General features: G+C 43.0%; 2 protein-coding genes across 3 annotated transcripts in view; both read right to left on the reverse strand.

Moving 5' to 3' along the window:
- ces2b (carboxylesterase 2b) overlaps positions 1-23,449 on the reverse strand; it is a 74,990-nt gene that overhangs the window by 27,132 nt on the left and 24,409 nt on the right. For both annotated transcript variants that reach the window (XM_080438522.1, XM_080438523.1), the window contains 8 exons: positions 22,548-22,628; positions 21,890-22,037; positions 20,768-20,917; positions 20,615-20,687; positions 13,340-13,513; positions 11,360-11,560; positions 1,370-1,499; positions 34-167 (listed from right to left, as the gene is read on the reverse strand). In XM_080438522.1, the coding sequence (XP_080294648.1) occupies positions 34-167; positions 1,370-1,499; positions 11,360-11,560; positions 13,340-13,513; positions 20,615-20,687; positions 20,768-20,917; positions 21,890-22,037; positions 22,548-22,628 (1,091 nt within the window). The remainder of the gene's footprint in view (positions 1-33; positions 168-1,369; positions 1,500-11,359; positions 11,561-13,339; positions 13,514-20,614; positions 20,688-20,767; positions 20,918-21,889; positions 22,038-22,547; positions 22,629-23,449) is intronic.
- On the reverse strand, positions 6,778-10,281 carry LOC308092561 (carboxylesterase 5A-like). The gene is made up of 7 exons (XM_080438527.1): positions 10,184-10,281; positions 9,878-10,064; positions 9,404-9,481; positions 9,030-9,177; positions 8,784-8,933; positions 8,599-8,671; positions 6,778-8,409 (listed from the first exon to the last, which is right to left on the reverse strand). The coding sequence occupies exons 2-7, from the start codon at positions 10,025-10,027 to the stop codon at positions 8,226-8,228; spliced, it is 783 nt and encodes a 260-aa protein (XP_080294653.1). The 5' UTR covers positions 10,028-10,064; positions 10,184-10,281; the 3' UTR covers positions 6,778-8,225.

Genomic DNA, 23,449 nt, shown 5'->3' on the forward strand with positions numbered 1-23,449 from the left:
CATTACATGGTTCAGGGGAGGACCCAGTCTTACCTAAGGAATCCCAGTATTCCAAGACGATATTGTATCAGAACAACAACCACATCCTGGTAAGCAGCCAGAGCAGAACCATCATATGATGATGCAGAACCCATGCTAAATGCTCCTCCATGGATCCACACCATGACCTTAATGACCAAATCAAAAACACATGACGTGATGTAATTTTTCTGTGTAAATCCTCATTTACTTGTAATATTTCATCTGTTGAAGTCCATACACATGCTAGACTGTCTAAGGTTATGAACACTACAGGTTTGCAAGAGTTAAGGACCATAGCTGAAAGGCCTTTTCGTGTCCATATCGCAGCATTTTTGGGGGATTTTCATTATAGTTTAGTTTTAGTTCGTTTTGACAAAACATTTTCTAATTCAGTTAGTTTTCATTCGGTTTTAGAGCGGGTTTGCTATTTTGTATTATTTATTATTTTTGTGACAAAGCTTAGTTTTAGGTTAGTTTTTATTAGTTTTAGTGTTGGTTTTAGTTTTTTTCATACTTGTGTTATTTGTCAGGTGCAGGATTCAAAAAGGTCAGAGTACGTATTGTGTAATAAGAACTCAACAAAAGATGCCATTCAAAAAATATGTATTCTGTTATTGTTAGTTACTGATAATCAACGAGAAAAACAAAAACGAAGGGCATTTTGTCTATAATTTCAGTTGAGTTAGTTTTGTAAACACACAATACAGTTTAAGTTAGTTATCGTTTTTTTGTCATTATTATTCTAGTTTTTATTTAGTTCAGTTAACGGAAATGTTTTTTCAATTTTAGTTTTCGTTAATTTGTTAGTTTTCGTTAACTATAATTGGTGTGTTGTTCACTGACTGAATTAGTCTGCCCAACATCCAGCATATGGTCCCCTTCCCTTGGGCTATGGGATCTAAAGTCCTGCAGGCACTCTGCAACAAGGCAGTGCTGAATAAAGTTTATGCTCATGCGTTGCCAATTTCTCAACTAAAATCTTTTCAGAAGCTTATTTTAGTGTACTTTTTTAACTGTAAACAAAATGTGTAATTCAATAGAGTAGCACCGCCATCTAGTGTCGAGCATAATGAATCATAGCTCTGTGTGGAAGAGTGACTGATTGTCATCATATTATTGGTTGAATTTGGTTAGGATCTGCCAATGAAATTACGCATTACATTTTTATTCGAGTAAGTCAATTAAGATTGGACTTTTAGGGACTTTTTATATAACAATTTTGGGGGGCATTTTTTAAAATAATATATGACCACATACTCTAAAAGTGTGAGATTTTTTCTTCATTTCAGCTGGTTTTGAATGCTTAAAAAAAAGTTTATTCATCTGAGTTTGTGAGTTCAATACTCACAGGCAGTTTACGACTCTTGGAATTGGTGTAAATGTTGAGATAAAGGCAATCCTCAGATATATCCGGGAATTTGACTTCCATGGATAGATTGGCCGCGAATATAGTTGCAAAACTGGGATCTTGAACACACCTGTAATATGCATTTAAGTTGCATGAATATAGTGTGAGGTGTTATGCCACATGGAATTACATGGAAAGGTAATTTACATTAATGTTTTGCCTCTTACATGAATGGTTGTTGGGTTGCATCCCTCACTCCTTCCCATCTCTCTGCTGGCTGGGGGGGGGTCAGTCTCAGAGACCCAACAGGGGGCTTGGCAAAGGGCACTCCCAGGTAGGCGTGGACTCCTGTATCCTTCCCTTTAACACCCACATACTTGCCTCTCACACTCCCCAGTGTTGTGTGGACTACTGGAGCTATAGCACATTGAGACAGATTTAGGCTATGTCCACACGTACACAGGTATTTTTTTAAAACAGAGATTTTCGTTCATTTTCATTCCTGTCTACATGAGCACGTTTATAAAAAAATCTCCACATTAAAGGTCCTTACACACCGGGGCGAATTCTTCATGCGAATAAATACGTTTTTTTTTAAAACCTTATAAAGTCAATGCAAGCGTCCACATCAGTTTCGCGAAGCGAAAAAGCGTCTTTTAATTATTCGGAACGAGTCCGAATTTTGCGTATATTCGCATATTCGCCGGTGTGTAAGGACCTTAAAGGCGGTTACACACCGGCGAATATACGAATATACGCAAAATTCGGACTCGTTCCGAATAATTAAAAGACGCTTTTTTCGCTCCGCGAAACTGGTGTGGAGGCTTGCATTGACTTTATAAGGTTTTACAAAAAAACGTATTATTCGCATGAAAGAAATCGCCCCGGTGTGTAAGGACCTTTAGACGCAAAAAATGCAGTTGTCATCGCGAGAATGTCTATTGACTGTCAACAACTGCAGTCTTGCGATGACAGGCAGCCATTTTTAACTCTATGCAGGCAGTCCATACCTCAATAAAATAATACAATGTGCACTTCGAAAAACAAGAGATCAGAGAACAATGTGTATTTTGTCTTATTTTATTTTCCCGAGCCGATTATTTGACAAAGTTTTCAATCTTTCAAAAATAGTGTTCATATGCTTGTCCACCCGGTTCTGATTGAATTCAATATTCCATTAGGCCACCAGGTTTGCCTCCCAGTGCGTTAGCTCTCTCCTTCTTTATTGTTACAGTCCACTACCAGTATAAAACCAGTCTTCAATATGGTGGAATAGTAACCTTAAATGTATGTATTGTGCAAAAAGTCCTGTTAGTAATGTTGGAAACAGCACTATTTTATCCATGTCCGCCATTATGTAAACAAAGGAGAGCATACCGTGAAGGCCGAAAACTCAGTTTATCTTGTCTACATGGTCGGCAACACAAAAACTGTGCTTTTAAAAATCTTCACTGTGGCTGCTTTCAGAAAAGTCTATTTTTAGAGGATAAAAACGCAATTGTAGGGGAGACCGGGGGCAATTGTAACAATCTTTGGTTCTGATTTAATTAATCAAGAACCTCAAGCTATTTGGATGCTATTTTTATGTTGGTATCTTGTATCTGTGTTCTATTTGTTGTATCTGTGTTCTATTAGTAAACTGTCTCAACATGTTTTTACAAGCAATATTAGAGCCACAATATTGACTTAAAGATTTGAAGTCTAATATAAAGTTTTCCCCCATGTTCAGGGGCGATTGAAACAGCATATGAGGGCAATTTAATACATGTAATAACACATGTAATACCTTCATATATAAACAAAATACCACAATAAACCCCCAAGAATGTAGATATATTTGAAACAATGTAACATCATTGAACAATACATCCGAATTTAATTAAAACGTATAATTAACGCTATAATTAAGTATAAATGTACTGTATGTAAAAATTCCACAAATCTCTGTATGTCAATCTGTCTGCCCTTTACATAACTTCAGAACCGCTAATCCAATGTTAAATCCACCGGTTCTCCAGAAACCGTTCCGTATGACAGCTACAGACAAACAAATAAGAATAAAAATAGAATAGAATAAAAAAATCTTTATCCCTGGATTCCTTGGGTCATGACGCAACCCCCCATATACGCCACGCCCATTTGCGTCTGGATCGATTTTTTGATATTGATTTATTAGTGCATTAAATTTCCCCATCCACTTTAATGGGAATTGCAAAATCTCCCATTCAAGTATTTTTTTCTCGGAAACCGTAAGGGCTACAGTTACAAGACTTGGAGGGGAGGTTAATTGTTTATTTCAAATTTATTTTAAAAATAATTAAACCAGTCGGCCACATGGTGGCGCTATAACAGCCCACTTTACGTTTTGGCCTATAACTCTTGAACCGTAGGTTGTATAATCAAAAACTATTTACCCCTGGATTTCTTGGGTCATGACGCAACTCCCCATATAGGCCACGGCCATTTGCGTCTGGATCGATTTTCCGCCATTTTGAATTTTCTTCAAAACACACTTTTAGCTCCTCCTCCTACATATTTTGTCCCAATTTCACAAAAATCGATACACATGATCTCTGGAGACATGCGATAAACTGATCCAAACGGCGTTTTGATAGTCCTTACCGTTCGTCCGCAATTGGCTTCCAAAGTTAGTGGGAGGGGCCCGTTTTACAAAGAATGCCAAAAATCACAAACGAAACGTCCAATCAAACCCAAAATTGAATCACATGTCGAGGGTGGTTTACTCAACAAATCCCCAAAAGCATTTCTACTTTGATCCATAGGAGGCGCCACAAATGCGCAAAACGTAACCGTTTGATGCAAAAACATGATTTTTCGGGGGATCAGTTCTCTCAAAAAGAGTGATCTCAGGAATGACATGACGATGTCATTGGCCCGCTACATTTGTGGGAGGGGCCAGTTTATTTAGTGGGAGGGGCCTATTTCCTCAAATCCAAACGGCACGTGTCACGAACGCGGGATCCAATCGGCATCGAATTCGAATCGCACGTCGCGCGGCCTCCGACGGTATTCCTCCAGGCGTATTCCTCGAGTCCAGGCGGCCGCGACCCGCGACGGCGCAACCACACTTTGCAATTTCCCATGGTTACATAGTTTAATTGATATTGATTTATTAGTGCATTAAATTGACCCATCCACTTTAATGGAAAAATGAAAAAACTCCCATTCAAGTATTTTTTTCTCAAAACCTGTAAGCGCTAGAGTTACAAGACTTTAAGGGAAGGTTCATAATATTGTCAAAAATTATTGAAAAAATAATTACACCAGTCGGCCTCATGGTGGCGCTATAACAGTCCCCTTTACGTTTTGGCCTATAACTCTTGAACCGTAGGTCGTAGAATAAAAATCTCCTTTTCCATGGATTTCTTGGGTCATGACGCAACTCCCCATATAGGCCACGCCCATTTGCGTCAGGATAGATTTTCCGCCATTTTGAATTTTCTTCAAAACACACTTTTAGCTCCTCCTCCCACATATTTTGCCCAAATTTCAAAAGAATCGGTACACATGATCTCTGGACCCATGCAATAAACATTTCCAAGCGGAATTTAGATAGTCATTACCGTTCGTCCGTAAATGGCTTCCAAAGTTAGCGGAAGGGGCCCGTTTTACAAATAAGGCCACAAATCACGAACGAAACGTTCAGTCAATCCCAAATTTGAATCACATGTCAAAGGTGGTTTACTCAACAAATCCCCAAAAGCATTTCCACTTTGATCCATAGGGGGCGCCACAAATGCTCAAAATGTAACCGTTTGATGCAAAAACCTTATGTTGGGGGGATCAATCCTTTCAAAATGAAACGCAAGTGATCTCAGGAGTGACGTGACAACGACCAGCGTCGGCGCAACCACACTTTGAAATTTCCCAGAATTGCGACGCGTCTAGTTTGAGTTGAGCCTGCCTGTTTACCGTTGCTATAGGCAACTTAAAGCCAGTGGACTGCTCCACAACGGCTTTGGAGAGATACTTTTACAGGTGATGCAAGGCTTCGAATGCCTGTTGGCCAATCACAATGCATGGCTGGAACTAGCCGTTGCATAATTAATGTGATAGCCACCCTACAAACAATCTCACCTAGGCTCTGGCCCTACAAAACATTAACATTATATAAGCACGTTATTGAGGTAAAAGGTTGCAGATGTGGTTGAACAAGCCCACAGCGAACTCAAACCAGAAACCCTGCAGAACTAGTTTGATAGGCATTGGGCAACAGTAACTTAATGGGCAACAGTGGTTTAGTAAATATTGTGAAGGCTCAAATTTCCATTCCGCAAAGAGAATCACAGAAAACATTATTAAATATTGTCTACTTACCATTCAGGTTTGCAGTGGCACATAGAAACCATGTGCATGTTGCTAAAAGGAGTGTGGCTGCTGCTTTTGCAGGAGACTTCATGCTTCACTTGTGTGCTGCCGACTGTGAGTCTGCTGCAACACAATGCTGAGCGGACTCAAATGACAGGAGTGGTGAACTGGTCACCTGCCTTTAACCTTTGTGCATGAGTTAAGTAATACTTTGTATTGCTCCCTAATGATATGGGTTGGGCTAGCCCAATCTGACTTCCCCCTTCACTGGGTCATAGTGTAACACCCAGGTCTCCCACATGGGAAGGGACACTAAAGCCAAACATCTTAACCACTAACCTTATTTGGTCTTAATATGAGGTGTGGTGTGGTACATTCCTTAGATGGAGTGATTTAAGTCAGAAAGCGGTTCAGCCATAAACCAGTCTAACCTGGTCTAAAGTCCAACAAAGATTATCTACATTGTATATTTGCCATGCTGGGAGGCTAATAAGAACTAGAACTAGAAAAAGTGCTCCTCGGAGCACAGGTCTCCGCCAGGTCAGGTAGGTTATTGTAGGCCAGCGATGTTCGGAATTCAGTCATTATAGAGGTGAGTGGAATGTGTAGAAGTTGAGGGGTTAATGTTGATGAGGTTATTGCACAGACACTCGGACGCTACATTCATGATGTGAGGCATTTTGTTCAAAACAAGCCACTCCTGCCAACTTTAGATGGCAATCTTAGCCAATCAGGATGGACAATAAACAATCTGACAGATCCGTCTTGATCACATTACTAGAGACATAATGTGTACCGATTTGCGTGATGTTTGGACAAAATGTGTAGGAGTAATATTTAAAAAATGATTTGAAAAAATCGGCCTCCTGGTGGAGCTATAATATGCCAATGTGAAAAGGTTGGCATTTCTTCCTCTGCCTTTCACACCAATCGGACACTGCGTTCATGATTTCAGGCATTTTATTCAAAGCGAACCACTCCTTCAGACTTTAGATGCATATGTTAGCCAATCAGGATGGAATTCTGGAGTAATATAAAAAAATGTGTTTTGCAAAAATCGGCCTGCTGGTCGAGCCATAATAGGCCAATGTGAAAATAGTGGCATTTCTTTTTTAACCTAGTGGGAATGTGCGTGCAAAATTTCACGGCAATCAAACGCTGCGTGATTTGAGGCATTTTGTTCAAAATGAGCCACTCCTGCAAACTTTAGGTGCCAATGTTAGCCAATCAGGATGGAATATGAAAAAGTCTTGATTATATGACTATAGAGATGTTTACTGATTTGCGTGATGTTTGGACAACATCTGTAAGAGTAATAGGCCTATCAAAAAAAAAATTTGTAGAAGTCGGCCTCTGGTGGCTCTATAAAAGGCTGATATGAAAAATGCAGGGCAAAGGTTTTTCCTTGGTCTCTAGGGAGGGGAGCAAAGTTTCACACTGATTGGTGCAGTTATAGGTAAAAACGCGAATCGGCTTGTTAAAGCGCCACCATGAGGCTGATTTGAAAAATGTAGGGTGGCATTTCTTCCTTGGCCTTGTGGGAATGTGCAAGCAAAGTTTCACAGCAAACACACAATTTCATGATTTGAGGCATTTTGTTCAAAACTGACCACTCCTGCAAACTTTAGAAGCCAATCTTGGCCAATCAGGAAGGAATGTGAAAAATCTGACAGATCCGCCTTAATCACATGACTATAGAGATACTGTGTACCGATTTGCGTGATCTTTGAACAAAATCTGTAGGAGTAATATCAAATAATGTTTTTTTGCAAAAATGAGCATCCTGGTGGTGCTATAACAGGCCGATCTGAAAAATGTGGGGCAGAGGTCCTGCTCTGGCATCAAGGGAGTGTGTGTGTACAGTGTGACGTCGATTGGGCCAACGGTGCCGAAGATTAGCTGTTCACAGACGGAGAGACGGACGGACGGATAGACACGCGGACGGACAGACAGACAGGCGGAAAAAACATCTGTGACGCCTTCGGCCCGGCGGAGACAATGAAAAGTAGAGACGGGTTGTCTCCATGCAAAGACGCATAGCAACAGCTCAGACAAGGAGAGCGGTAAGGGTAGAGTGAGAGAAATTGGAGTTGGACACGACCCAAGGCATTTGACCCATGCACTTTAGACCATACGGCACATTGCGCCATATTTAATCTAAATAGGGGCCCTTAGTCTTCAGTCAGTATATTTGTGTTCAACATCTGTCCTCTAGTTGATATAACAAATATTTAATACAATACATCGTTCTACATTTTCTAAAAGGATCTGTTAATTTCATACTATTTCATTTGAAATTATTAACACATGCTTAGTTTTAAAGATATATCCAGCAAACCCAGCATCATTGAAAAACATGCAAATTATTCATCAGTTGAGTTTTATGTTCATTCATGATCAGTGAGTGTGTTTGGGTCTGCTTTGCGTGCAACTTAAGAATGTGCAGCATGGATATTGATATTCTATTGGTGCAAGTATGCAGGGCTTTTTATAGGTGAGTGGCATGGAGAGAGGAGTGCTGTCCATTCTACAGTTCACTGTGATCCATATTCTCTTGCCCCTGGTGAATCTTGTCATGAATGGTTTGAGTCAGCAAGGTGTAGCGGTCCTTCTTCAGGTGCTGAGCAGGTACCTGTTCCAGCCCAATGGACAGGTAGTGTTCATCAGCACCGTACTGGTGCCAATGTACCAGGCCGGCTCCATTAGGTGACCTACAGTACATAAACAGTTATTTGTTTCTGTTAACCACTTTGAACTTGTGAAAAAAATTCAAAACATTTTTTCAAGTATAAAAGTGGGTTTAAGTGGTTAATTGTGAACAGTAATGAGAGTAATGACACTAGACTTACACATCACATCATCTAACTGTAAGATACTGTGTATTGTGAGTTTAATCCTACCCTGTCCGAGCAAAGTTGCCCCAATATCTCATCATGGTTCTGCTTAGCTGTTCCTCTTCTTCTGTACATGATACTGTAGAGTGATTAAGAGTGGTTTAGTAAAGCTTCTGATGTACACTTTCAAGATATACAGGTATTTATCTGAAGTTCCATTTATTTATCTTATTTTTTGAATAAACTCTTACTCCCTAATTTGTCATGGGAAGTGATGAAGCAGGATCCCAATATGGTGACGATGTCATCAGTATGGTGAGTTCTAACAAAGCTTGGCCTTCTCTCCTGCAGGAATTTGGGTGGATGCTGGTACTCATACAGGTATACAGGGGCACCTGCATCTGGTTGTAGACAAAATGAGGTGTGTGGGAGATTAAACTGCTATGTTCGAGGCAAAGCAGGCTAAGAAAGATTACATTACTTTATTCTACAGTTACCTCTGTGGGAATTTGCAGTCTTAATGGCTGGAATGGTAAAAAGAATGTCCCCAAGCAGCTCTGTAAATCCATCTCTAATTTTCATTCGATCTCCAGAGGTTTCAAGATATTCATCTGCCACAAGCTTTTTCACTGGGCTATCTTTCAGCTTTAGGAGAGAGAGAGAACATTAACCACTTTCAACCTGGCATCCCTATATTGGGCATGTCATGCTGTAAGCGAAAAGTTTCAAAAACTTTAAACATTCATTTTATTCAGGAAAACAAAAAGCACACAAAAGACATATTGTGATGCAATGTGAGCTTGTAGATCGGCAATTTTTCTTTATTCATCGTACAAAACAAAACAAAAAAACATAGCAGTATTTCTCTTACATTGGGATAGAACATGGCTAGAACATCCATGACATGTTCCCGGTCCATTCCCTCTGCCCAGTTTGGAGGAGCATAGAACTAAGAGAAGAGCAATCAGGTTTGGTTTTTGTTTGTTTTGGAAAACAACCTCTGAAGAAAAACTGTTTTGTCAAGGTTTATGAGTAACGTAAGAAAACTCAAAAGAATCCATTGAATGTTCTAATGCAACAATATCAGTGATAATGTAAATGGTGCATTTGAGCTTTACGACGTGCATTACATTCACCCATTCACGCACACATTCTCACACTGACAACAGAGGAAACCATGCACGGTATGAACCTGCTCATCGGGAGCAGTTAGGGGTTCAGTGTCTTGCTCAAGGACATTTCAACACTAATCCAGGGGGAGCTAAAGGTCGAACCGGGAACCTTCCAATTCCCAAGAGGCCACTCTAGCTCCTGAGCCACTGCCGTCTGCCACATTGGTACTTACCATAGGGAGTAGCCAGCCCCCTTCATGATTATTAATGCCTGTTATGAAAGGTATTTTAAGAAGTTTGTGGTTTTGGTACAGTTCATCCACAGGTTTTGTCAGGAAGTGTCCATCAACATTAACAGGGTATCTTATCTTGTTGTGCTGCATATGAATAGATTTAAGATTGCATGTTATTTGTGGAAGCCTGCCATGTCAAAAATTCAGCACAAAAAAGGTATTTCATGTACATGTATATTTCACAGATTATATCAGAATCAGAATACTTATCATGCCAGCAGATGATATCTAAAACATCAGTTATACCTTTTCAATAGTCAGCATAGCATGAATGTCCATGGATCTCAGGCAGTCAGCAATCATTTTTGTGCTTGTGATGTCACAGCCTGATACATTGGCTAATAGCTGGCAATAAAGATCAGAGAAATATATTATTTTAAAGAAGAAAGAATAAAACTCTTGTTGGCATAATGTACTATATATTGTGTATTTTCTAATTGTTTACACAAAATGTAAGTATCCTGGTAAATAACCTGTGCTATGGGCAAAGGATCTTGCGGCAAGTATAGCGAGTCCATCGCAGCAGTGCCACTTTGAGCGATTCCACGGTGAAACAGGCCATCAGACAATGGAGACAGAGCCTGATAATTCAAGAAACACACAACATGGAATATGCCTTCAAACTAATTAAAAGATATTCCTCTGTGTATTCATTCTCAGCCATTTTGTGAGTTTAAATAATATATTTGTGTGGATTGTACTGTACCAGGAGGGACACGCTCACTCCACCAGCGGATTCCCCAAATATGGTGACTGAACCTGGATCTCCTCCAAAGTTATGGATGTGCTCCTGGACCCATCGCAGAGCTGCCACCTGGTCCAGTAAACCAAAGTTTCCTGAAATCTGTTCATCTCCAGTACTGAAAAGAGCACACAATCAGGAATCGCTAAAACAAGTCCGAAAACAAGCCATAATTCTTCCTCAAAAGTGCCAGGACATCATCATACTTCACCTTCCTCACCTGAGAAATCCCAGTCCTCCTAAGCGATATTGGACCAGAACCACAACTACATCCTGGTAAGCAGCCAGGGCAGAACCATCGTACAATGAGGCTGAGCCATGTTCTAGCCCTCCACCATGGATCCAGACCATGACCTAGGGAACAAAACACAGATTATTTTGGTAGCTTTTTATTTGTATTACTAATTATACTCACACAATTCTATGGGGGAAAACATGGATCTTACTGGGAGTTTGAGATCTTGACCAGCTACTGCTGGTGTGTAAATGTTGAGGTAAAGACAGTCTTCTGAGATATCAGGGATATCAGAGATATCAGTCATCATGAATAACATATTCATCACATGCAGAAGAAATTGTTTATTTTGGACACAGCTGTGAAAACAAAAGAAAAATAATTACAGCTGATATGGATATAAAACTATCCTATAAACACCTACTGGACTGCATGAGTGACTTACATGAATGGTTGTTGGGTGGCATCCCTCACTCCTTCCCATCCCTCTGCAGGTTGGGGTGGGGTCAGTCTCAGAGGTCCAACAGGAGGCTTTGCAAACGGAACTCCCAGGTAGACATGGACCCCTGTATCCTTCCCCTTTACGCTCACATGCTCTCCTCTCAGACTTCCCAGTTTTGTGTGAACTACAGGCCCTGCCTTTGGTCTGTGGGACAAGTATCATACAGTGATGCTAGTGATAAACAAAACGAAGAAATTTGTTTTATAGCGTCACCTTGCTAAAATAATGGCATATATCATTGTTTTTAAGTTTTACAGAAAACCACCTATTTATGTATTTCTTCATAGAACACATCATCATTTGTTTTGACGTCTGCAGACCCCTGTCCAGGACAGGCTTCAGATGCGCCTCCTCAGGAGATTTGGCTCAGATGAATAAACCCATTTGATTTGGCGTTAGGAACCCGTTGCGACCGCATGCCCTTGCTGACGTCGACCCCAGGCCGTAAAAGAACTCTCGAATTTGTACGTTTTAAGTATTTGAAAAACTAAACGTTAGGTGCGCGGCGTGCGCCCCATCAATGCACCCCTCTCTTTCATACGTTTCTGATTTCGCCCAGCCATGTGTATCCCGACTGCTCTGCTTTCAGTTTTGTGTGGCAGAATCTGAGTTAAATTAACTTTGAGGATTTTTACTGTGTTCTACCTTCTCGGTTTTTCACTGTCTGTGGCATCACTGAGGATGTACAGTATAGACAGTTTTCTTCTTTAAAACATTAGTGGGTGTGTACGCATCAGGCCAGGGTGCAAAACCACTTTAAAAGAAACACACACAGCTGAGATCAATAAATGTTCGACTAGAGTCAGCTAGAGCCATGAGCTGCAGTATGTGATGGTGATCACAGTGTCTCAAACTAAAGATATTAAAGGTATCATGACATTCATTTTCACTTTTTTTATTTTCAATGTTTTATTTGGGGTTTTATGACCTCAATTACACCCAAAAAACCTGAACTTAGAACATTCAGTGGATTTTCTGTGGTCTGGGGTTTTCTGAATAATTAGGCTGAAAAGTAATCTGAGCTTGGCCCTTCGACAGTGAGGTCACAGTCGATTAATCCCGCCCACTCTCCTCCTCGCCCCTCCCCTCCCCTATCCTTTCCTTTGGGGGGGGGCGGAGCAGAGGCGATGATTGACAGGCAAAATCCCTCACCAGCGACACCCGCAGGCAAAGATTTCTTTTTTCATTGCAGTTGAAAAGGCTTTAGAAATGTGAGAGAAAAACACCTGCCATGGACCACTGGAATGGAATTTTCACTTAAAACTTTTTGTACACTTTTGAAGGACCAGGACAAAGACTTTGAATGTGGTGTAAAAGTGAATGTCATTAAACCTTTAAGACCTTTGCTAGAATGATGCATTCCAGATAATAATGTACAGAGTGCTGCGTTCATCCCAAACAGAAACCTGTTCATTAATTGCAATGGTACAGTATAACATACTGTACATACATGGGCATGCAGGCACATGCAACAGCCACCCATGTGGATGGCAACAAGCCAACGACATGCACAATACTGTCAGCACAGCACATAAGTCACATTTCTTTGACAAGACTTTCAGAATTCTCCTAACGCTATGGACCAGAGCTAGCTCGCTCTCTCTCTCTCTCTCTCTCTCTCTCTCTCTCTCTCTCTCTCTCTCTCTCTCTCTCTCTCTCTCTCTCTCTCTCTCTCTCTCTCTCTCTCTCAATTCATATCAATTAGTTTAATAGTTTTGTTTTCAATTTGGTTTTTGCATATCTTAGTTAGGCTGTTTGTGAAATAGCCTTATTTTATGCAACATAAAATGGCCTTGGTCACACTCTTGATATAGGCCATTATACTACTGGGGTGGGAACAGCATGATCCTTTCAATAAGGAGACGATTTTACCAGAGGTGGCCAGTGTCACGAAAAGCTGATTTAGGCAAAAATACCTCATACCTGTTCTCCATCTTTTCTCTGTGTTGTCTGATCTTCTCAGGAAGGGTTTCAGTCATGAAGGTGTAACGATCCTTCTTCAGATGCTGACCAGGTACCTGCTCCATCCCAATTGAGAGGTAGTCTCCTTCTGTTCCATACTGTGGCCAGTGTACCAGGCCGGCTCCATTAGGTGATCTACAATGACACACAAACACACAGCATAAATAACATTAAGTCATTGCACTGGGAAACTTGTGAAAATTATAAATATTTAACATAATTTTTTTTTTATCTTCTCTTGTGACAGATTTATTTATGCCTTTGAAGGTATAAATCACAAGACTGAACTTTCACAGCTAATCAAAGAAGATAAAATACTCTTTCTAGACAGCTAATCAGAACTAGAAAGTACCTGAAGAAACAGTGTGGGATCGCTAAGACTGTTGCTGGTATTGAGTATTGATAGTGTTAGTAGTGTTATAGTAGGGTCATAATACAATGACATCAGTATTATCAAGTTCAAGTTTTCAAGTTTCACGTTTATTATGTCCCAAATTGGGCAACTTATGTTACAGCAGATAGTGAGAAAGTAAGAAACTCCAACACACAGTAAACATACATACACAAGACACACATAGACATAGACATAATCACAAGATCCAGATAATAATAGCTACTCATAGCTACCTCCTCCTGCTGCTGTTATTGATGGCACGAATAGAAGTAGGTACAAATGAGAATTTGTACCTATTGTTTTTAGCTACAGGGGTCTTTAACCTTTGGCCGGAAGGCAAGAATTCATATTCAGGATTTAGGGGGTGAGAGCTGTCTGCCATAATAGAAGATGCTTTCTTAAGCACCTGCTGGTCATATATATGACTCAGACAGCTAAATTGTGCCCCCACAATCTTGCTGGCCCCCCTCACAACCCTGTTAAGGGCATTTTTCTGTTTAATGCCAAGGTTTCCATACCAACAAATGGCAGCAAATGAAATAACAGACTCTATGAAAGCTCTGTAGAATAAAATCATCAGTGACTTGTCCACCTGAAATTTGGCTAGCTTCCTTAAACAGAAGAGGCGCTGTTGACCTTTCTTACACACCATTTCAGTATTGAAGTCAAATTTCAGACGATCGTCAATAATGGAGCCGAGATATTTATAAGTGGTTACCAAATCCACTGTCTGGCCATTTATGACACTACTCTGAGGAGCTGGTGGAGATCGTCTAAAATCAATACACATATCTTTAGTCTTTGTGACATTCAGTTGTAGGAATGCATCTTCACACCAAGAAATAAAGTCATCTACAACTGGACCATGACTGGCTTCACTAGCACTCAAAAGACTAACAATCACAGAATCATCTGCAAATTTAACAATGTGTCTATTGTCATGTTGACTCCTACAATCATTTGTATACAGGATGTACAAGAGTGGGGAAAGAACACAACCTTGGGGTGAGCCGGTGGATGATGTTAGTTCTCCAGACAATTTACCATTCACCCGTACCCTCTGGGTTCTATTTGTGAGAAAATCAAGAACCCAACCAATAATACCTGAATCTAAGCCAAAGTTGTTAACTAATTTTTCAACTAGTATGTGTGGCTGAATAGTGTTAAAGGCTGATGAGAAGTCAACAAAAAGCAGCCTAGCATGTGTTTTGCTAACTTCCAGGTGTGAAAATAGAAGGTTCAGTAAGGTGATGGTAGCATCGGACACTCCTCTCTTAGCCCTGTATGCAAATTGCAAGGGGTCCAGGCAACACTCAGTTTTTGCCAAGAGCTCATCCTTAACAAGCCTCTCAAATGACTTCATAACCAAAGAGGTTAAGGCCACAGGCCTGAAGTCACTGAGAGCTTTGGGACGAGGACCCTTGGCAACCGGCACCACAATGGATCGCTTCCATAAAGATGGCACCTTCTGCTGAGTAAGAGACAGCTGAAAAATAAAATAGAAAATAGGGCCTAGCTGTTCTGCACAGACAGTAAGCAGACGGCCACCTATATTGTCTGGGCCTGGACTTTTCTTAGGTTTACACCTTTTAAAACACGTGGTCACACTATGTTCATCAAAGGAGAGGTCATGAACCCTAGATTTCACCAACCCCTTCCTAAGCTCAGAATGTTGCCCTTTGAAATCATGCAAATCAAATCTGGTATAGAACTCATTAAATTCCTCTGCTAGCTGCAGATCTGAATTATAGCCACTAAGCTGTATGTTAGTCCTACTGTAACAGAGGTACTGTTACGTCTTCGATATGTGATAAGGACTGTATTCTTATAGGCGCTATGGGCCCTTATTATGACTGTCGCAGTATAGGCTGGGGCTGAGGCTCAAAGCGGCTCAGCGGACTGTGGGATACTAGGTATGGTCTTATCTTATCTTATCCCAAGTCTCCAGATACTCTTCAGTTCTTACTCAACAGCTGGTCTGGCGCCCGCTCACGCCTCCCGCTGTGCTTAATAGGTGGGACATGGTGTCGTATGATCTTAGGGTGGCGTCATGCTGACGCTACGTCCTTAATCGGGACGATTGCCCGTCGTGATCGTCGCCTTGGTAACAGTCCCCCCGGTGACAGGATAATGTCACCGTTCGACCAAGCGATGATGTCCGTCGTCATTTCCTTTTCTTGACTTTCTTAGTCGGGACTTCCTTCCTGGTGATCGTCGCTTCTCCCGGCAGTTCGGGGAGTCTGATCAACCGCGCCACGGGCCTTGTGTAGGTGCGGTCTTCCACCTGTACTACCGCGGCCCTCACTCGATCGTCTCTTCCCGGTATAACGCTCTTAACTCTCCCTATTGACCAGAACGCTCTGGGAAGCTGGGGGTCGATCACCAGGACGAGGGTGTCGACGGCGATGTTCTCTTTCTCTGTCAGCCACTTCTGCCTGGGCTGTAGAGAGGGGAGGAAGTTCCTTATGTACCGCTTCCAGAATTGGTCAGCTAGGATTTGAGACTGTTTCCATCTTCTCCGACTGAGCATCTCCGTTTCCGGGTAGAGGACTTGGGGCAACGAGGGGTTTGGTCGTCCTATCAGGAGATCGTTGGGTGTCACCGGGTCTAGGTCCGCTACGTTTGACGATACATAGCCCAGAGGCCTTGAGTTCAGAATGGCTTCTATCTCGGTCAGGGCGGTGTAGAGTACTTCTTCGGGGACCACCTGGGTTCCTAGGACTACTCGGAGGATCGTCTTCACGGACCTTACCTCTCTCTCCCACGAGCCTCCGAAGTGAGGGGAAGCCGGGGGGTTGAATATGAAGTCGACCTGTTCGGGGGCCATCCTCGCTCTCAATTCCGGCTTCATGTGCTCATAGGCCTCTCGTAGCTCCCTGTTCCCTCCGATGAAGTTCGTGCCTCGGTCGGACCGGAGCTCGTGAGGCTTCCCCCTGCGAGCTATGAATCGACGGAGTGACATGAGGAAAGAGTCTGCACTCATATTTGTGAGGAGTTCAATGTGGATTGCACGAGTGGTGAGGCATTTGAATATAATCCCCCATCGTTTCTCTGTCCTCCTGCCGATCTTTACGGTCATTGGTCCGAAACAGTCCATTCCGGTGGAGTAGAATGTCGGATCCATCAGTCTCAGGCTGGAGCTTGGGAGGTCGGCCATTTGGGGGATCTCGGCCTCTCCCTTCCATCTCTGACATTGGAAACAGTTAGTTTGGTATTTCTTGACGGCTTCCCTCCCCTTTAGTATCCAGTGGGGGTCCGAATACCGGGCGTCCGGGTACTGGGCGCCCCTCCCAAAATCGGAGGAGTTATGGTGTGGTGCCCGGGGGTCGGCCGGCGCCGGTCCCCCGTGCACGGGCGCCTGTTGAAGCGCAGTACACGTCCCGGCCTCTATCTTCATGCTCCGTAAGGCGTACCTCGATACGAAGGCGGCGAGGTCGCTGAAAGTGACCTTCACGTTATCGTATTCGGCATCTGCTGCGAACCCGAACCATTCCTTCTGCGCCTCCAAGGGCAGTTTCCTGACGATACCATCCAGGCTGGAGGAGCCCGGCCGGAGCTTGTTGCACGTGCCGGTCTCCATCTTCTTATTAACGGTCCGTAGGAACCCGGCGAAACTCTTGTGGTCTCCGGCCGTCCTCAACGCCGGCCAGGTGAGGGCCTTCTCGAGGAGGGCCTCGAGGACGTTCTCGCGGTCCCCGTAGGTGCCGTCGAGCTGTTGTATCGCGGCGTGCAGTGCCCCCGGAGGGTCAAAGTCGCTGCGGTAGTCTTCGACCAGCTGATGGGGTGTTCCTCGCGTGAGGGACGATAGGAGGTCGAATTTCTCGCCGTCGCTCATCCCCGCGGAGCAGGCGTGCATGCTGGCCATGAAGTGTCGGTAGTCGAGGTGGTCGCCTTCGAAGGGTGGAATGGTGGCGGGTGGGAGGCGCCTGTTGATGCGCGCCGAGAGTCCTATCGCGTCCACTAGTTGCTGAGACAGGTCTAGTTGCTGGTGAAGGGTGGGGTGGTGACCATCCTGTTGGGCATGGGGGGGCTGCTCGTGGGAAGGAGTGGTGCCGGAGCCCGGGTGGTGGTTGGGGAAGGCACCGGGGTGTGCAGATGTGCCGTCTGCGCCACCTTCGGCATCGCTGTCGGACAGGTCGAGGTGAAACGAACCTGCCACGGTCGGGCCTCCGGGGGTACTGGTCACCTGGTGGTTGAAGGCGCCGTGGGTGCGACTTTGGCGCAAAAGAGGCCGGCTGGCCCGCGGCGGGTCCTGGGACGGGCCGGGGTGTGTGGCCGAGATGGTGGCCGTGGGGCAGGGGGCCGAGGCACCGGATGGTGGTGCAGGCCCCGTGCCCGCCTGCATGGTGGCGAGCTCCACCCTTCGAAGCTGGGTGACCAGCTGGGCCACCACGGCGGTGAGCCGTGCGTGGCTTGCTGACATGGTCTGGAACGCCGTCTGGAGCATGTCCAATGTCAGCTCTGATGAGGGGTCTGGTGCGCTCCCGTTGTCGGTCATCCCGATTATCGAGCGATCTCTGTAAGCGCGACCGGCGTCGCTTGCAATCAGTCGAGGTGGCAAGGCTCTAAGGGTCGAGGACCAAATGTAACAGAGGTACTGTTACGTCTTCGATATGTGATAAGGACTGTATTCTTATAGGCGCTATGGGCCCTTATTATGACTGTCGCAGTATAGGCTGGGGCTGAGGCTCAAAGCGGCTCAGCGGACTGTGGGATACTAGGTATGGTCTTATCTTATCTTATCCCAAGTCTCCAGATACTCTTCAGTTCTTACTCAACAGCTGGTCTGGCGCCCGCTCACGCCTCCCGCTGTGCTTAATAGGTGGGACATGGTGTCGTATGATCTTAGGGTGGCGTCATGCTGACGCTACGTCCTTAATCGGGACGATTGCCCGTCGTGATCGTCGCCTTGGTAACAGTTTGCTGATGTTCTCCAGACAATTTACCATTCACCCGTACCCTCTGGGTTCTATTTGTGAGAAAATCAAGAACCCAACCAATAATACCTGAATCTAAGCCAAAGTTGTTAACTAATTTTTCAACTAGTATGTGTGGCTGAATAGTGTTAAAGGCTGATGAGAAGTCAACAAAAAGCAGCCTAGCATGTGTTTTGCTAACTTCCAGGTGTGAAAATAGAAGGTTCAGTAAGGTGATGGTAGCATCGGACACTCCTCTCTTAGCCCTGTATGCAAATTGCAAGGGGTCCAGGCAACACTCAGTTTTTGCCAAGAGCTCATCCTTAACAAGCCTCTCAAATGACTTCATAACCAAAGAGGTTAAGGCCACAGGCCTGAAGTCACTGAGAGCTTTGGGACGAGGACCCTTGGCAACCGGCACCACAATGGATCGCTTCCATAAAGATGGCACCTTCTGCTGAGTAAGAGACAGCTGAAAAATAAAATAGAAAATAGGGCCTAGCTGTTCTGCACAGACAGTAAGCAGACGGCCACCTATATTGTCTGGGCCTGGACTTTTCTTAGGTTTACACCTTTTAAAACACGTGGTCACACTATGTTCATCAAAGGAGAGGTCATGAACCCTAGATTTCACCAACCCCTTCCTAAGCTCAGAATGTTGCCCTTTGAAATCATGCAAATCAAATCTGGTATAGAACTCATTAAATTCCTCTGCTAGCTGCAGATCTGAATTATAGCCACTAAGCTGTATGTTAGTCCTACCCTCTTCTTTAAGTCCTACAATAGTTTTCATACTACTCCAGGCAGAACCCAGATTATTCATCCTGAGCTGATTTTCTATTTTGTCTTTATACCTCATTTTTCCAGCCCTGATTTCTCGTTTTATCTCTTTCTCTATATTGTGCATTTCTACAAGGTTCCCTTCTTTAAATGCATTTTCCTTTTTTTGCAATAGCCCTTTAAGTGACTCGGCTTGCTGTTAGGATAAATCTTGACAGTTTTGACAGGGATCACTGTGTTCTCACAATAAGATATCCAGCTACAAATAACATCAGTGAGTTCATCAATGTCATTACACGACTGTTTAAACATGTCCCAATCAGTGCAGTCCAGACAACCCTGTAGAGACAGACAGGCGTCATTATTCCTCCAGTCCTTTACCCGGATTGTCTGTACCTTCTCCCTTTTCAGCACGGTGCGATAAACAGGGATGAGATGCACACAGTTGTGATCAGAAGATCCCAAGGGGTGGAGCGAGATGACGTCACTAGAATGGCATTACCATTCACTAGAATGGCATTATGCATTATGACGTCACTAAATGGCATTTCTCCACTGAAATGACCCAAAGAACGGGGAGAATAATAATAATAATAATAATAATAATAATAATAAATAGTGAAGATAACATTAGTTAGCTAAAGCGATCCCACAATTACAATGATTTGGTAGAGAAGATGGACATCCAAATGGAACACTGACTGCAAATAACCTTCTGAGATAATGAAATAGTCTAGAGCTTACATCCACTTGCAACACATGTCACTCATGCCATGGTCATTTAGTGATTGTATTTGATTGTCTTGGAAACTGATTAGAAGCCTAAGTTAGACATTATTTAAGAAAGATGCCTTCTACCAATTGCTCAAATATACTAATGGATCGTGATTAAATTTTCACAATGTGATTCATGTTGGCACTGCAACAGCATTTATTTTGGCTGGAATAAACTTCCATAAATGATGAATGTGTTATATCATTTACTCAATTTCTCAGTAGATTTTTTTTTTTTTGTATTACCAAACACAAAGATGTTTACACTAAGAGTGAAAATATTAAGGTGATATTGACAGTTAAGAGTTACGGTATGAAGCCACACAGAATGGATCGATAAAAACGTCCGCACATTGAAGAGTAGACTCTTACCGTGTACGAGCAAAGTTGCTCCAGTATTTCATCATAATTCTGCTTAGCTGTTCATCTTCCTCTGTACATGACTCTGGGAGAGAAATAATTATAGACACAAATAATGTGTCTAATAGACAACACGATGAGCTGCTAAACTTGGTCTTGTTTTACCTTGCAATATGACTTGATCTTCTGTGAAACATATTCCCAAAACAAAAATAACTTCATCCCCATGATCAGAGCCAACAAAGCTGGGCCTCTTCGTCTTGAGTATGCTGGGTGTTTCCTCAAACTCATAGAAGTACACTGGAACTCCTGCATCTGTTTGGAGGGTGAAATAAATGGCAGGTTCATTCATGTCTTGCAATATCTGGTCTTTGGTCTCTTCTAGTGTTTTTCCTAGGCATCAAGTTGAACATTCAGTCAGTCAGGCAGGAAGCTGGGCAAGTGGGTACTTGACAAGAGTTGATAATGGCCAACAGATAAGATAAATGGTCTAAAATGGTAAATGGCCCTCATTTATCCAAAGTGCTTTCTAATGTGTGTTATATTTACACATGGTATGGATGTACCACTTTCATTGGGATTCCATGTCTGCAGAGCTTGTTTCAAAAGTGATGAAGTGATCTCAAAATGTAATGGGAAGATTGCCATGCATGAAACTTGCATTTAAGCATCACCAGACAAAGGACTATTACTTTTTCAATGACCCCAAAAGCTCCACGTTAAGGCCAAAATGTCCATATCTCTACATCTTTAAGCACCAAATTATTTTTGAACAATCTGTAGTTAGAAACAAAAACAATAGAAAGGGTTTGATATACTGATATAAGCAAGCTTTCTATGAACTACTAGACAGTTATTTTGACATGAATATATTCAATCAAAAACTTTTTTTTTTTGCTTTGTTTATGTAATATGCTTCTGTGAGAGGACAGCTTTCTTGGTTACATTTATATTAATGATTTACCTGTAAAACACATTTGTTTTATAAAGCTGCAATCCATGACACTTTTTAGTGAATACAATTTTGACTAATCTGTATGGTAGATACAATTGACAAGAGGTATTGCGTGAAGCTCAAAACCCAATGCCTCCTTTGCCCAAATAGGCATTCTACTCAGCAGTAGAACGCTTGGTTTGCGTGATACCAGGGTTGGAACTGGAATAATCGCCTGCCTCTCATTGAAAATTAATTACATAGGCGCGTTGGCCGCTTGCCGTGTGAAAGGACCTATAGGCGTGTTGGCCACTTGCCGTGTGAAAGAACCTTAAGACCTACACTAGACTTACCTCTGTGGAAGTTTGCAGCCTTAATGGCAGGAATGGTAAACATCACATCTCCAAACACCTCAGTAAACCCATCTCTAACTTTCACACGATCCCCCGACGTTCCCATGTATTCATCAGCCAACAGCTCGCTTATCCATTGGTCTTCAGGCTAGATCATAGACAGAACATTCAGTAAGGCCTTGACGTATAAAACACCTTGGAAGTGTTGAATGGGGGAGGATGTGGGTCAAATTGAGCTCCATCCTGGACAATGCTCCTCACTGTCTCTGTAGCTGTAGCTACAGTATGGCTGGTTTGGTGAACCTGAATCCAAACTCATTGGACTTTGAGCTAAGCTTGGTGTGATTACACACCTCTCCACACATTCCCAACCCACAGGTGGAAAATCTAGTTACATGTGTAGTTGCATCATAATCTGAACAACCTATAGTTAAAGTGGTGTACGCCAAAACATAATAGTATAGCACCATTTGTACATTTTCCGGTGAAGTGTCTTCCCTGAACTACGCGTCAGCGTGCACAAAAGGTTTGACACAGATGAGTCCAGCGGCTTACGAGATCAGGCGCATACAGACAGACAGACAGACAGACAGACAGACAGACAGACAGACACACAGACACACACACAAACATCGGGCAGGTATGTTTTAATACTTACAGTGGGGTACGTAAACATGCTCATTATGGTTCTAGCTTCTTGCCGGTCCATTCCATCCACCCAACCTGTAGGAGCCATTAACTTGTGATGACAAAACACAGAATTATACATAGATATATAGAACATGGTTTTATCGCACAGCCAGCTTTGAGATAACATGGGTAATACTGTAGTATAATAGAAGGATAGATGCAGTGATGTGTGGCAGTGAGGAGACATAAATTAGTCATTTACAACAACACAACAGGACTCCTTCACAAACCGTAAACCAGAAGAATCCATCTAATAATTAATCGTGAGCATAATTATTTCAGACATGTGAAAGCAATGTGTGTGTGTGTGTGTGTGTGTGTGTGTGTGTGTGTATGTGTGTGTGTGTGTGTGTGTGTGTGTGTGTGTGTGCGCGCGCGTGCGCATGCTTGTGTGCGTGCGTGTGTGTCGTCCCAAATTTGATTGTAGGTTACTAGACGCCCTGCCCCCTAGCCGTGCACGGGGCTCTAGTGAGGGCTCGCTTATTTTGGGGTTCCAAAATCATGGGATAAAAATTTCCCCCAAAAAAGGTTAAAAAAAATGTTTTAATTTTTAATTACTTTTTTTTTTAATACATTGGGGACCCCCGGGGGGTCCGCGGACCCCTTTGGACCCCCGCGAAACATCGCAGCCACGCATGCAAGAGGTTGCACATGAACTCTGCAGCCTCACTGAGGCGCTCCAACACAAACACTCTGACGCTCCCCTAAATCCACTCCAGGGTTTGAAAATACCCTCTGCAAAAACGGGTGACGTGCATCACCGTTCCAATGACCAAAACTCCACTTCGGGATTTCGCAAAGACCCACAAAAGCGTTAAGTAGTCCGTGTGTGTGTGTGTGTGTGTGTGTGTGTATGGTGAGTGTGTGTTT

The sequence above is a fragment of the Gymnoscopelus braueri genome, assembly GCF_963280865.1.
Source record: "Gymnoscopelus braueri genome assembly, chromosome: 9".
Lineage (NCBI taxonomy): Eukaryota > Metazoa > Chordata > Actinopteri > Myctophiformes > Myctophidae > Gymnoscopelus > Gymnoscopelus braueri.